Below are 15,372 nucleotides of genomic sequence, written 5' to 3'. Positions count from 1 at the left end.
GACGAGCATCGATGTGTTCGCCCGAAGTCAAATACGCGTGAGTATTGTGCAAGCACGGCAACCAACGCATGGCGTTTTTCTGGTTCAAGGGATTCGTCGATCATACTTTGCAATTTGGCAGGGTCCACCGGGGAAGGATCAGTGGACGGATTTATGGCTTCGGACAAAACTCCTACTGAAGTTGAAACATATTCGATCGCTTCGGCAAGTTTCAGCCCGCGTGGAAGTAGAGTGGGTTCGGGCGAAGAGTTGATAGTCCACACAGAGGTTTGTCCCCTGTTTACCGTAACAACCGATCGAGGCACCAATACATTTTTCTTTGCACAGTTTAGGGGAATCGGCTCCAGCAAAGCTTCAAATTTATCCAGATCAGTTCCCGTGCAAAGGACTGACACGAATGCGGCTGACCGCGCCGGCATGATGGTGTCGCTCAATACGCAGAGTGTGCGGGTGGTATCGGGAGAAGAATCTTCTACAAAGGCAGATAGGGCGGTCCCGTCCACATATATCTCCCCATTACGACAGTCAACTGTGGCACCACACTGCTTCAAGAAGTCTAGACCTAAAATCACATCGTGAGTTGACCGCGGCAATACTGCAAACTCCGCCCTGAACGTGTGGCCGCCAAACGAAACAGTCACTGAGCAGATTCCAAGTGGGCATAGGGACTCACCACCGACACCTTGAAATGTTACCATTTTGTCCCAGTGAAACATTACTTTGCGGCCAAGACGGGATTTAAACGCAGAACTCATTACCGACACTGTTGCGCCCGTATCAATCAAAGCCATCGTTCGGGTGTCATCGACTAATACTTCCACTGTGTTTTTTAGCATTGATACAGGCGAAGGTAGTTCCCAGTTAGGCTGTCCGGTAAGAGGCATTTCACGTGACAGTTGTGCCGCGGCCTCACCTCCATTGGCCGCGCTGGCTAGTTTTCCGGCGGCGGTGACCGACGCCGGGGTGATGGTGAACGCCGCTGTCGTGAAGCGGGTGGGGTCAAGCTGCGGTCAGAAGCCGGTGAATCGCGGCGCGGTGGTGCCTCGGAGAACAAAGCTGTTGGCAGGCGAGTGTCGTAGCGGGCATTTCGGGCGTTCGGGCGGTTCCACATGGGAGTTTGCTGGTACCGTGGAGCTTGGCGGCGACGGCGGCAGTAGCGAGAAATGTGGCCCTCAAAACCACAGTTGTAGCAGACGGGAAGGTCACGCTCACGGGGAGGGAAGGATCTCTCGTAGACGCCATCAAAACGGCGATCATAAGCCGGGCGCTGAGGACGCTGGTCGTAAGTTGGACGTTGAGGGCGCCGAGAGAACTGCTGGACATCATGGCTGTAGCGTGGTGAATCCCAATTGTCGAGGCGCTGCGGGCTTTCATTGCGAGGCGTATAGCTCGGATCACGAAACTGAGCACTCGAAGGCGAGAGGCTATTGGCCTGTACATCTTGCAGCACATAACTTTCGTGAACGTGCAAGCCGTCAGTATAGCGCCGAGGCTCTTGGTGTCGCAGCAACTCCTCGCGGACGATGCGCCGGATAGTTTCAGCGAAGTCCGGTGGTGGGGTCACATCAACGCTTGCCACAGTAGTTACATTAGCCAAGCGACCGAACTTTGGCGTAATACGACGCTTCTTCAACGCCTCGAAGGTTCGACAGTGCTGAACAACGTCTGACGCGGATTCCAACTTTTCACGTCCTATCAAAAAGTTGTAGACGTCTTCAGCGATCCCCTTTAACAAGTGACCCACTTTATCGTCCTCAGACATTTGCGGGTCGACGAGTCTGCAGAGCTTTAGCACCTCTTCAATGTAGGTGGTGCATGTCTCACCTGGGACTTGGGCGCGATGCAGCAACGTCTGTTCAGCCTGCTTCTTCTTTCCGACGGAGTCGCCAAAGCGGGCTGAAATTTCTTCGACGAAACGGTCCCAGGTTGTGAGCTTGCTTTCGTTGTTCTCAAACCAGGTCAGGGCAGTCTCATCTAGCGAGAACACGACGTTCGCGAGTTGTGCAGCGGTATCCCAGCGGTTGTACCGGCTCACTCGCCGATAGTGCGTCAGCCATTCCTCAACGTCCTCATCGGCGTTCCCAGTAAACATTCGGGGCTCTCGCGGGGGATGCCAGCCAGGCGTGGGGGCCGGTGCAGTGTTCCCACCTTGAGGCATCGTAGGAGACAGCGGTGGCAGACCCGCGACACGTCGGCTGCGGCGGAAATCCTGGAGGCCCGACGTGGCGTACCCCGCACCTCCACCAAACTGTTATGAGATGGATTTATTTACAGTGAGGTCGGACGGTGTAGGACGAGCGCAGATGGTAGAGCGGTCCGTGAATGATGGTGCCAAGCCGGAGTGCAACCTCGTTCTCCTCTTCTTCCAATCAGCTTGCTCAGATGGTTGACCATTGAAATGTCATAAACGCATCCGCGAATATACGGAACTGATGGTGTGCGTAACAATATATATATATATATATATATATATATATATATATATATATATATATATATATATATATATATATATATATATATATATATATATATATATATATATATATATATATATATATACACAGTCGATCACGGGTATATCGAATTATTGTCTATATCGAACTCATAAATTATCCCCTTGAAAATTCTGTGTAAAGGTATAGGAATTCGTACGTCTATATCCAGCCGCATTTTTCCCGACATTGGGTATATCGAACGCCGCGCGAGCTGGAAGGGGCTCTTCGGCGGTCGCTGCACCCCCCATTGAGGTTGGGGAGGATGTGGACGAATGCGCGGGCATGGCGAAGACTGGCTCGCGGAACTAGTCCCCCACCTACCGGAACGAATTTGCGCTTGCCCAGTCGGGCCCCGCAACCGGCCGCCGTAGCGTTAGCGGACGGAGCCTCGTATGCTAAATCTCTTTAGGCACACAAGCCCGAACGCTCGGAAAATGTGACAGTGCGAGGTAGGGATGCCGCCAATGCGCACGTCATTTTCTTATTTTTTTGCGGCTGCATCAAATCGTAGCTTCCTAATAAAGCTGTTCAACAAACATCAAGTGTGTGTATATATATATATATATATATATATATATATATATATATATATATATATATATATATATATATATATATATATATATATATATATATATATCTGTATATATATATATATATATATACACAGCCGAAAAAGACTTCTTTTCTCTCTCTCTGGGTCTCTTTTCCCCCGATGTCGTCTCGGGAAAGGGAAGAGGGAACGAAGGCGCTGGAGGCCTCCTCCTTCTTTTGCATTTTTATGCTGTTGCTGCTGTTTGGCGAGTTGTCCCGCACCTTTCGGAGATCACTGTTTCTCTCGGAGATGACCATCGCGAGCGCTTTGTTGGAGTCCATTCAGAGAGCCTTAGAATTGTTACCTTCAAAGTTCTTGTGGTACGTACACGCTGTTCTTCTTTTGCGTGCGTGTTGTGCATGGTGTGCGAAGGCGCAGCGTACTGCTGGAATTTTCTAGTTGTGCAGCCTCGAGAAGATCGAGACCAGCGTCTTTAATTTCATTTCCAGGACGAAGAAGCAGGCCAACCTCAGCGATTTTTTTTCACGGAAATAAAGCGTCCTGTTGTGTCGTGAGTGCGGAATTAGTTGTCATTCTTGAATGCGACGATCAGTAAGTGATCGTCCGCCATAGGTGAGGTCTCAGAGCCCATATTTTTATATCGAATTTTTCATATATCGAAGTATTTCGCGATCCCCTTGGAGTTCGATATATCCGTGTTCCACTGTATATAATTATATACATACACCCACATACACACATATATACACACATGTATACAGGCAAGGAAGACCTATGCACCGAATACACCGACTATACAAGAAGAACATGGGCTTTTAAAGAATATTCTTTGCACATATAAAAAACAAAATATGTTGGTACATATAAAAATACATGCAGTTGCTCGCTGCACTGGCTTCTGTCAAGAAATCCAGCTGTCCAGGCCCGGATGACCACACCTACACAACCATCTCGCACCTAGGTGAAAAGGGAAAAGGATGCCTCCTGCATGCCTTCAATCTTTCGTGGGAAACTGGTTGTCTAGAACCAAGGTGGAAACACGCTCGCCTTGTCCCAGTCCTAAAGCCAGGTAAAGTTCCAACCACCATCGAGTCTTACCGATCCATAGCGCTCCTGAGTTGTGTCGGGAAACTGATGGAAAAGATGGTGCTGCTCCGCTTGGACTGGGATTTGGCCGTCCGAAATATATACCCGGCACAGATGTCTGGTTTCCGCAATGGTCGTAGCAGCCTCGACAACGTCATCGCCCTTGCAAATAGCATAAGAGAAGCAAAGTGTCAGCGGAACATTGCTGTTGCCGTGTTCCTCGACATCAAGTCAGAGTATGACTGCGTTGAGCATGAAGCCATCCGCTCGGCGCTGAAGTCTTTAGGCATCAGGGGCCGCGTGTACGCATGGCTATCGGACTACCTCTCCGATAGGTATGTGTACATGTCTACCGACACGGGGGACTCATCGCTACATCAGGTGACCCGAGGGGTTCCCCAGGGTGGGGTGCTGAGCCCTACACTCTTCAACATTGCCATAGTTGGCCTGGAGAAATGCGTGCCAGAGTCGGTAGAAATCTCTCTGTACGCCGACGACATCTGCATATGGGGTTCTGGCCGCAATAGGCGAGTGTTACGGTCAAGACTGCAGCGAGCAATTGACTCTATTGCGGCATTTCTGGCAACTGGAGATTAGTGATTTCAGGGATTAAGTGTGCTACGATAGCCTTCACAAAGCGTGACCTTACGCGCTAGGGCCTCACTGTTGGAGGGACCGCAATTTCATACATCCCGACCACCCGCCGCGGTGGCTCAGTGGCTAAGGCGTTGCGCTGCTGAGCACGAGGTCGCGGGTTCGATTCCCGGCCGCGGCGGCCGCTTTTCTGATGGAGGCGAAAAGCAAAAACGCCCGTGTGTACGAGATTTCGGCGCACGATAAAGATCCCCAGGTGGTCAAAATTAATCCGGAGCCCTCCACTACGGCGCGCCTCATCGCCTGCGTTGCGTCGGCGCGTTAAACCCCACAATCAATCAATCAATCAATACATCCCGACCCACAAGTTCTTTGGAGTGACATTTGATAGTGATCTCACCTGGTCGCCACATGTTCGCCACCTCAAGGACAAGATTACTTCGTTCGCCCGCATATTCCTCATGCTCTCCACCAACACTGGCGGTTGTTCAGTCAATTCTCTTCTACGGGTATACAAAGCGCTTTGCGTTGGCCTGATGAGTTACAGCATCCCTTCTTTGGTCCCTCTATCAAAAGGAACTGTCAAAGCGCTAGAGAGCATGCAAGCACAAGTCCTGGGGGTCTGCATTGGCGTTCCAAAGACAACCTGTACCATCGGAACGCTGACAGAATGCAGGCAGCTCTCACCACTCGCTCTAAGCACGCAGGAGTTGCTTCTTGCGCGTCTGCGGATTGTGGAAAGACAGCGGGGCCATCCTCTAGCGACAAGCTGGGCCAAAGAAGTGCGTGAATTTCTGCCGAAGGTGTATCAAGAGCCTTCTTCTCCTGAGCACCCGCCCTGGATGTTCCTGCCCATACCGATCACGACTCATGTGCCCGGTATCACAAGGAAGGAGTATATTCCGGCTCCCGCACTAAAGTTCCTCTCCCTAAACTACATGTCGCGGATATACAGAGACCACACTCATGTGTACACTGATGGGTCGGTGTCATCATCATCATCCACTATCGGGGTGTGGATACCATCATCCCGTACTACCATCAGTGTCATGCTCAGTCACAGAACGTCAACTACGTCTACCGAACTTGCAGCTCTGAGGGTGGCTTTCGCTCATATCGTCAAGCAACCCACTCGAGAGTGGGCCATCTTCACAGACTCAAGGGCTGCCCTTCAATGTCTAGCATATTTTCCAAAATACCAGCTTGTGTGTGACATACACGCTTTACATCTCCAAGCTCTACAAGCGCACCATCACATTGCACTTCAGGGGATTCAAGCCCATTGTGGGATAACTGGCAATGTGAAGGCGGACATTGCTGCATCCGTTGCGCATTAGCATCGCGCATCGGTAATGGCTATACCATTCTCCAGGAAAGATGCATCTATACTTGCATCTAGCGTGGAATGGAACATGCAATGTGCAGCCTGGGATGACGTATCACGTCATTACGCGCCGCTATCTTTCATCGATCCCAACTGCAAATTTAAAATGCCACCAGGACTCTCCAAGCGGGTACAAGCAATTCTACATCGCATACGATTGAATGCCGCATACACGCGCAACTTCCTCTTCAAGATAAAACAGGCTACGTCGCCACTCTGTCCACACTGTGATGTGCGAGAAACCCTGCACCACCTGCTCTGTGAATGTGCTCGATTCAGGACTCAGAGTATCCCTCGCAGTGACTTTGGGACTGCCGCTTTCCGTGGACATGCAGCTAAAGGACGTTTTAGGACCATGGACATGTCCCAAACGTGCTTTACGGGCTACCAAAGCTCTGATAGAGTACCTGCAACACACAGGTCTAGACCAGTCACTGTGAATAACTCGCCGTATATGTACGCATCAACTTTTTGAATATCATCGCCATCATCTTCATCACGTCATCAACTGGCGTAGAACGTTAGGCATTTTAGCCCAGCTAACATCGCCAGACTTCATTAAAGATCTCTCTCTCTCTCTCTCTCTCTCTCTCTCTCTCTCTCTCTCTCTCTCTCTACACTGAAATTCTGACAGAGATATCCCGAGAGTGTGCTTTTTGTTGAACTGAACTCCACGTTCTAAAGACAACGAAGAGAGGCTTGCCTGATACGTTCCTGCTCACTTGAGTTCAAAAATGTTCCCTGGGCAGGCTGTGTCATCAACTGATATGAATGTTGTTTTGGTGTCATTGCTTTATCTAGGCCAAGTGTTAGTTTCTTTAACTGCTATAACAATAAACGGGTCAATTGAGAGAAAAAATAAAGTCAGCAACAAAGTACTGGTTTGCAGTATATGCTTAGCAGTACTTAAATATTAGATATTTGCGTAATGTCCGTGCCTTGTTCGAGTTTATCAGAGTGGTGTTGCCTCCAGGTGTGGCATATATGTAAGCTATGTATGTTTTGGGGTCATTTCTTTATCTAGGCCAAGTGTTAGTTCCAGCCCACCCGCTTCACCAGGTTCCTCTCATGCCCTCCCACAACATTCTATAGCTCCCCATCACCTTCTTCAACCCTGCCCTCAAACACTCCTCCGAAAACAACCCCTACTTCCCACTCCTGCCATGCCAACGCGAAATCCCCAGAATAACCCCACCCATTCCAACCAACCCGCTTTTCGACTCACCTCCCTGCCTCCCAAAGAACCCCATCCCAACCGCTTGGCCTTTGAGCCACCACCACGTGTTCAAACCTTTCCTGCTTCCCAACCCTCACGTTACCAACACCTTGTACCTGCACCAACCCAAAACCCCACAGCCCAACCCACTCCTTCAAACACCTACGCAAACAAACTCAAACATCATCCACAATCCCAAAAGCAACCCCAGACTCCAGACCAACGACAGCGCTGGTTATCAATGCAACCAGCCAGAAAGGTGTAAACACAAACACCATAGCGAACTTTCTGACCACAAACATCAACCCAGAACAACTGGGGTTAGTAGATCTAGGCCTTAGGGTTACGAACAGCACGGTGGTGGTTTCATCCTCAAGCATGGATGGAATTACTCGCCTAAAACAATCCATCGAGCAAGACCCGCGGGCACAAGGCTACAGCATGCACATCGTGGCCCCAAAAAACCGATGTTTCGAATCGTTGGCGTTCCGGTTGGGCTCCCCGCCGCCGACATCACCAACTACATTCTCACACAAAACACTCGCCTCCAAGGAACACCGCAAGAGGCTGGCATCACCTCTGACTACATAAACAGGAACGGAATACGAATCATCACAATAGCCACCTCCATCCCCCTTTACAGACAACTGAAACAGCTGACACACCTCAACATAGGCTGGGTCTCGTGCGCGCTCTTCCAACACCACAACATCCCCACATGCAAGCTGTGCGCTACCATTGGCCATGTTGTAAAGCACTGCCGCAACCGGTTCAGGCGTTGCGGGTACTGCGCTGAGCCACACACAGTAAACCAGTGCCCCTACCGGGGGACCACTGAGCCCCCTCTGTGTCCCTCCTGCTGGTCAGCTGGCAAGGAAGTCCCACACGATGTCCTCGCACCAGAGTGTCCCATTCGGCAGCAATGGATCGCACGAGAGGAGGCACGCTGGAACTAAAACAGCCCAACCAAGTCCCAACACCAATACACATAACACAAGCGAAGCTCACAGGCAGCACCATACCTCTATTCCCGAAAATGACCCGGTCCTCTAATCCTCAACACATCTGGCAGTGGAACTGACGTGGTTTCCGAACTAAAAGAGCCAACCTGCAAGCTCACATCGCTGCCATACCCAACCCCCTATCCTTCTGGCACTACAGGAAACGTACCACCCACCCAAGCTAAAAGACTATGCACCTCACTCCCCGCCAGACTTCCCCCAGATAGCCACCCTTGTACACCGAAATATTGCCACCAAGCATCAAACTTCCACCTCACCAATCCCGCACATACTCACTACTCTCCTACTTCCCAAATCCTCTGTCACACGCCTGCACATTCTCAACATCTACAGCCCCCCTAAATCCAAACACATCTCTTTCAAATACATCTTTCACTAAGCCCTTTCTCTCGCTAAACGTGACCCTCTCATAATTGTAGGCGACTTCAACGCCCCCAGTGTGGAGTGGGGTTACTCTCACACGACTCGCAAAGGTCGTTTACTATCTGAACTTGTCCACTCCCTTCAACTCACCCTCCACACCGACCCTTCATCCCCCACACGCATTGGCAACAGTGCCCAGCGCGACACCACTCCCGACCTCACCTTTAGCACTGGAAAACTCACCCATCATCCTCCAGGACACCAGACACACTCGGCAGCGATCATTATATTATAAGCACATCTCTTACCCTTAAGGGCATCACCACAACGCTCCCACTCCCACCACGAACATGCACATATTGGGATCTCTTCCGTACTGAATGCCCCTTCCCGCCAACTACCACCTCCGACTCCGACCTAGAACAATGGGCGACCCACCTTCTCTCAGCTAAACAATTTGCAACGAAAACCATCGACCCTGCTCCTCCAGTGCAATATGTAGACACGCACCTCCGTAACCTTTGGGAGGCTTACACCAGCATAGAGGAGCGCTGGCGGAAACATAAACACCGACGCAACCTTCGCCTCAAACTACAAACCGTCCGTACAAAGATCGAAGCACACGCACTCACATTAGCCAGAAATCAATGGAATAACATTTGCGACGAAATGCGAGGCCAGCTCTCCACTAAGAAAGTTTGGCACATCCTCCGTGCCTTACTCGACCCGCGCTCTACTAAGGCCCAATCTCGACACCAAACCACTGAACTGATAGCGGACACTCAACTCTCACCCACAGCCCTATGCGACAGCCTCCGCTCCATTTACATCCCACCGCCCTCACCACACCCTCTTGGTTCTCCGCAATACACTGGCAACCCCAATCCACAGCTCGATGCCCCTATCACGTTTTCAGAGCTACATGCGGCGAACCAAGCCCTCAAATGTAATACCGCGCCAGGACATGACAACATCAATAACGCCCTCTTACGACATCTAGATGAGGAGGCTCTTGAACACCTTGTGCAACTCTTTAACCAACACTGGCTTAACCACACCCTCCCCTCCACCTGGAAACACTCCAACATCACCCTCATCCCCAAACCTGGAAAAAAACCCTCCATACACAACATCCGCCCTATCTCCCTCACCTCCTGCCTTGGCAAACTTTTCGAACACGTCTTGCAGAATCGTATTAATGCACACCTTGAACACACTCAAGCCTACCCCCCTAACATGATCGGCTTTCGACCCAACCTATCCACTCAAGACGCCCTTATACAGTACCATCATGATTTCCACCAACACCCCCCGCAACAAGACCACACCTCTATTCTCTCACTGGACCTTCAAAAAGCCTTTGACAATGTCTCACGTCATAGCATACTTCAGGCAGTTTCATCCCAAAACCTAGGCCTACACTTCTATCACTATATCTATAACTTTCTTACACAACGTACTGCTACCATCCGCTTTGGCCATATCCAGTCTGATCTTTTCCACATGCCAGACCGCGGAACGCCACAAGGAGCAGTCCTCTCGCCCACGCTCTTTAACCTCACCCTAATCCCACTTGCCCGCTCTCTGCTCACCATACCCACACTACGCAGCACACTCTACGCAGATGACATTGCCATGTAGGTTCACTCTGGCTACGACCAATACATTGAAACCACACTCCAACACGGCCTCAACCAAGTCTTAGACCACATCGAACCTTTAACGCTCCAGTGCTCTCCACAAAAATCTGCTCTCCTAACTTTCACGCCCCCTCGCAGCAAGCCCCCTCCAAACCCCCCCATCCAACTTTTTATACACTCTGACCCAATACCCCACACACAGCAACTTAGAGTCTTAGGCCTCACCCTAACACACAACAGATCACCCGCACTCACCCTCCAGCACGTAAAGAAATACGTTACCCAAACCACGCATCTCATTAGACGGATCGCCAGCAAACACCACGGCATCACGGAACAGGACCGCCTCCGTCTCGTCTGCTTCCCCCATACGCACCAACACATCGCTTACTCGACCTCGGCATAAACAACACCATACGGGAGCACCTAGACGCCCACCGCGTCTCCCAACTCACGCGCCTTTCATCCTCGCCTACAGGGCACTCCATTCTAAACTCTATAAACGCACTACCACCCACCATTCCAATCCCGCCACTCCCCATTCCACCTCACATCCGTAACAGCATCCGAATCCGCCCAATTCCTCGCCACATGCACCTTACTTTCCATGGAGCCCGCCGATTAGCACGAGCCAACGCCCACGCCAAACTATACCCACCATCACCATGCACACTATACACTGATGCTACCCCCTACCCTCACAAACCTGCACACTGTGTAGCTGTTGTTGGCCATGTTTCGTTGTGGGTTCTTATATAGAACACTGGATTTCGGTTATATGGGGTTAACTGGGTTTATTATAAAGCAGGAAGAGAAAGCTTATACAAGTGACTACATGGCTGCAGCGCAGAAGGGAAAGTGGAAGTGGCGGACAGGGCGCGGGCGTAACTCGATGCCGTCGTCTGCTCAAGGTTCACCGCGCTCCGCCGCTGGGAGGTAGAGAGGAGTCAAACTCGTGGGGCCTCGTGTTGGGGGCTGTTCCCGCCGGCGGCTTTCATACACCGTGGGTTGGGTCCCGTGGCGCCATCTGTTAGTTCCTCACGTAACATCTTTCCTTCTTTGAAAGAGCTGTCCACTTTATCCGACGACGAAGTCTTGCAACCTCTTTGGGAGCATCCTTGTTCTTCGTGGTCGGACCGGAGTGCCTCCCTGGTCAGATGTTCTTCCGTTTGAGCTGATGGATCCGTTGACCTCTGTAGACAAGGAGTTGGGTGATGCTCTGCTTGTCGAAGCTTCGTTGTTCGACGTACTCGCAGGCAGGTCAGGTGTGGTGTATCCGGGCTGGCTCTCATCAGAAGGCTTGGGTGTACTTCTAATGAAGACGCGATTTCTCCGCAGGATGCTGTCACCAGTTTTCACCTTGTATGACCTGTCGTCCACCCGTTCAGTCACAGTTGCTTTCTCCCACGTTTTGCCTTTCTGTGGTCGAACTGTCACGCTTTCTCCCTCCTTCAGGATTGGCAGATCCTTAGCTTGTTTGTCATGATGAGAAATTATCTTTCTTCTTTTCTCTTTCATCCGGTCCTTTACATCTACTGTCCTTGGTTGCAGCAGTTGTGCTTTTGTCGGTAGGGTTGTTCTTGTACGGCGGCCCATCAGCAGTTGCGCTGGGCTTGCATTCAGGCCTTGCGAAGGGGTGTTTCTGAAGTCCAAAATTGCCATCTGCACTTCTGATTTGCTTTCTTCAGCCTCCTTTAGCAGCATTTTTGCCGTTTTCACTGCTGATTCTGCCTTGCCGTTGGAACGTGGATTGGCTGGACTCGAAGATTTGTGTTCAAAACTCCAGCTCTTGGCAAAGTTCTGGAATTCTTCACATGAATACTGTGGTCCATTATCCGTGACGAGTACTTGCGGAATTCCGTGTCTGGCGAAGTGAGCTTTCAATTTCAGAATCACTTGGCTTGAACTCAGAGATTTCAGTTGATCTACTTCCCAGAAGTTGCTGTAATAGTCCACTGTGACTAAAAAGTTCTTGTCCTTGTACTCAAAGATGTCGCATCCCACTCGTTCCCATGGGTATAGCTTGGTTGCGGGTGCATAATCAGAGTTTCTCGCTGTTGAGAGATAGCATGCTTTTGGCATATCTCACATCTTGAGATGAAGTCTTTCAGTTCTGCATTGAGACCTGGCCAGAAGACGCATTCTCGAGCACGTCGCAAGCAGCTTTCTATTCCCATGTGTGACGCATGGAGCTTTTGTTTGATTTCGGCTCGCAGCGACGTCGGGATGACTAATCGCATTCCCTTGAAGATCATGTCATCTTCGACGGTGAGTTCATCTCTGAAGGTGAAGTTCATCCGTATGTCTTGAGGTACTTGATCTTTTTCCTCCGGCCATCCTGACTGGATTGTCGCTTTCAGTCTTCGCATTGAGTCGTCATCTCTTGTTGCATTTCGGATTTTCTCCTGCGTTTCTTTACGCACAGGCAGGTGACTCACGACGTTGATGTTCTCAAGTTCTTCCTCACTGCTATCGTTCGGCAGAAATGCCCGAGACATCGTGTCGGCCAACTGAAGTTCTTTGCCTGGTCGGTACTCGATGCTTATGTCGTACCTTTGGGTTTGAAGAATCATTCCTTGCAGTCGCCGTGGTACTTGATCGAGTTGTTTCTTGAGAATCGACTGAAGTGGCTTGTGATCAGTGATGATCTTAGTGGCTCTTCCAAGAGAGTACTGATGAAATTTTTTCAGTGCAAAGACGGATTTCTGTTGGTGTCAGCGCACGGCTTGCAAATGACACTGGCTGTCCGTTCTGGAGAAGAGCTGCTCCTAGTTCCGTCTCACTTGCATCACACTCAATTTCCAGTGGTTTGAGCACGTCGTAGTACGCAAGTACTGGTGCTTTGGTCACTGCTTCCTTGGCACTTCGAAATGCCTGTTCTTGTGGTTTTCCCCAGTACCATGGTTCTTCTTTGATCATAAGCTTTCGCAGTGGTTCCATCACACGCGAGATTCTCGGTAGAAATCTGGCGAGGTAGTTGACCATTCCGCAGAAGCGCTGTACTGCTTGTACATCTGTTGGTCTGGGCATTTCTTGAATTGCTCTGACTTTCTCTGGGTCTACTTTCAGTCCTTCTTTCGTTAACAGGTGTCCCAGGAACACTGTTGTCGACGTCTTCAGCTGCGTCTTTTCTTTGTTGAGGCGTATTCCCATTTGCCGGCATCTTTGGAGTAGTCTTTCCAATTTTCGGTCATGGTCTTTCGCAGCCTCTCTGTCTGTTTCGCCGATTCCGAACACCAGGATTTCGTCTGCGACGCAGATAACTCTACTGAGCCCTTCAAGTGCCAGTTGAAGTCTCTTCTGGAAAATTTCACTGCTCACAGCAAGTCCAAAGGGTAGGCGAAGCCATCGATAACGTCCTTCAGGTGTTTGAAAGGTTGTCATGAAGCTTGATTCTTCATCGAGTGAACATTGCCAGAAGCCCTCTCGCAAGTCAAGTCTCGAGAAAACCTTTGCCCTTGCCAGTTCAGGTAGCACATCGTCAAGAATTGGCAGTGTGTGACGTTCCCTTTCCAGAGCCTCATTCAATGCCTGTGGGTCGATGCAAATCCTCATTTCGCCGTTCTTCTTTGTTGCTATGACCATTCTGCTCACCCATTGTGTTGGTTCCGAAACTTTCTTGATTACTTCCCTCTGCTCCAGATTCATCAAGGCTGTGTTCAGTTGCGGTTGAATGCTCACAGGAACTCTGCAGCTTGTTATCGCTTTGGGACATGCTCCAGCCTTGGTCACCAAATGAACTTTTCCCGGAAGTGTTCCTAGAGAGTCTCCAAAAACATCTGGGTATTTCTCCACAATGTGACGTGTGACGTTTTCTTCTGAAACCTCATCGATCCCGGCCACAAGGTTGTAGTCTATTGTTATGAGGCCCATCTTCTCTGCTGTCCTTCTGCCAATCAGCGGTGTGAGGCCTTCCTTAACAACTACAAATTTCACCTTGTGCTTGGTCCAATTCTTTGCTGTCGTTTCGAGTTCCGCTTTTCCTATTGCCTTAACCGTGCCGCCATTCCATGTACGCAGAGTTGTTGCGCATGGTTCCTGTTGCTCTCGTGTGACATTCCTGCTCGTGATGACATCGACAGCTGCTCCGCTGTCTACTTGGAAGGTCACTTGTTTTCCGTTAACTTCCAGTGAAGTGTAGACTGCGCTCGTTTTCTTGCTGTCGACGACAAGAATATCATTTTCTTCGCCACTTTCTATCTCTAACCCAGCTACTACTTTGCGACTTTTGCATACGGCCGCAAAATGGTTCTGCTTTCTGCATTTGCTGCATACTTGCTTCCATGCAGGGCAGGCTTCTTTTCTGCGTTCATGGCTGCCGCCGCAATACTTGCATTTCTGCAGAGTAGGCTTCTGTGGGTTTCTTGCTTTAGTGGTGTTCTGGCTGCCGTTTCCAGTTGCTCGATGGGTATTCGTTTTCACTGCATGCACTAGACTATCGCTCGTCGCTCCCTCTTTAAATTTTTTCAGTTGGAATTTTGTTGCTTCATGAGCAAGACACACCTTGACAACTTTCTCTAGAGTTGGGTCCTCGAGCTTGAGTATGTCCGCACGCGCTTTTTCGTCATGTACTCCACATGCGATTTGGTCGTGGATCAAGATGTCTCTTTGGGTTCCAAATCTGCAATCGCGCGCTTTCAGTTTCAAGTCCGTCAGGAAACTGTCGAATTGTTCCTCTGGCTGTTGCATGCGGGAACGGAAAACGTAGCGCGAATAGAGTTCGTTGTACTTGGGTAGGAAGTGCGTGTCGAGAAGGTTAATCACGTGAGCGAAGTCAAATTCTGGTTGCGGTCTTGCAGGGGAAGGGACACCAAAGTCCAAAGTGTTGTATACATCAAGCAATGCTGGTGCTCCGACGGTCAAGAGAAGAGCTACTTGCCGTTCTGCCGAGGCGCTGGCTGTGTCCGTTGCTTTCAGGTACAGCGTGAAGGCTTGCTTGAAGACGCTCCATTGTTCCGCTGCGTTGCCCTCCGAGTCAAATTTCGGTGGTGCTGGAAGCTTATCCATTTCTTC

The 15,372-nt window shown here is 50.2% G+C and overlaps 1 protein-coding gene across 1 annotated transcript; it reads right to left on the bottom strand.

Moving 5' to 3' along the window:
* Nucleotides 1-864: 864 nt before the first annotated feature.
* On the bottom strand, nucleotides 865-2,368 carry LOC144164769 (uncharacterized). Its single transcript, XM_077695047.1, has one exon. The coding sequence runs from the start codon at nucleotides 2,156-2,158 to the stop codon at nucleotides 932-934; it is 1,227 nt and encodes a 408-aa protein (XP_077551173.1). The 5' UTR covers nucleotides 2,159-2,368; the 3' UTR covers nucleotides 865-931.
* Nucleotides 2,369-15,372: the final 13,004 nt, after the last annotated feature.

The sequence above is a fragment of the Haemaphysalis longicornis genome, unplaced genomic scaffold (genome assembly GCF_048455015.1).
Source record: "Haemaphysalis longicornis isolate Haplotype H1 unplaced genomic scaffold, Haemaphysalis longicornis Haplotype H1 scaffold_139, whole genome shotgun sequence".
NCBI classification, from domain to species: Eukaryota; Metazoa; Arthropoda; class Arachnida; order Ixodida; family Ixodidae; genus Haemaphysalis; species Haemaphysalis longicornis.
This window is presented reverse-complemented; position numbering and strand designations above follow the sequence as displayed.

Coding starts and splice junctions, on each gene's coding strand:
- LOC144164769 (XM_077695047.1), bottom strand. CDS start 2,158: ATGCCTCAAGGTGGGAACACTGCACCGGCCCCCACGCCTGGCTGGCAT.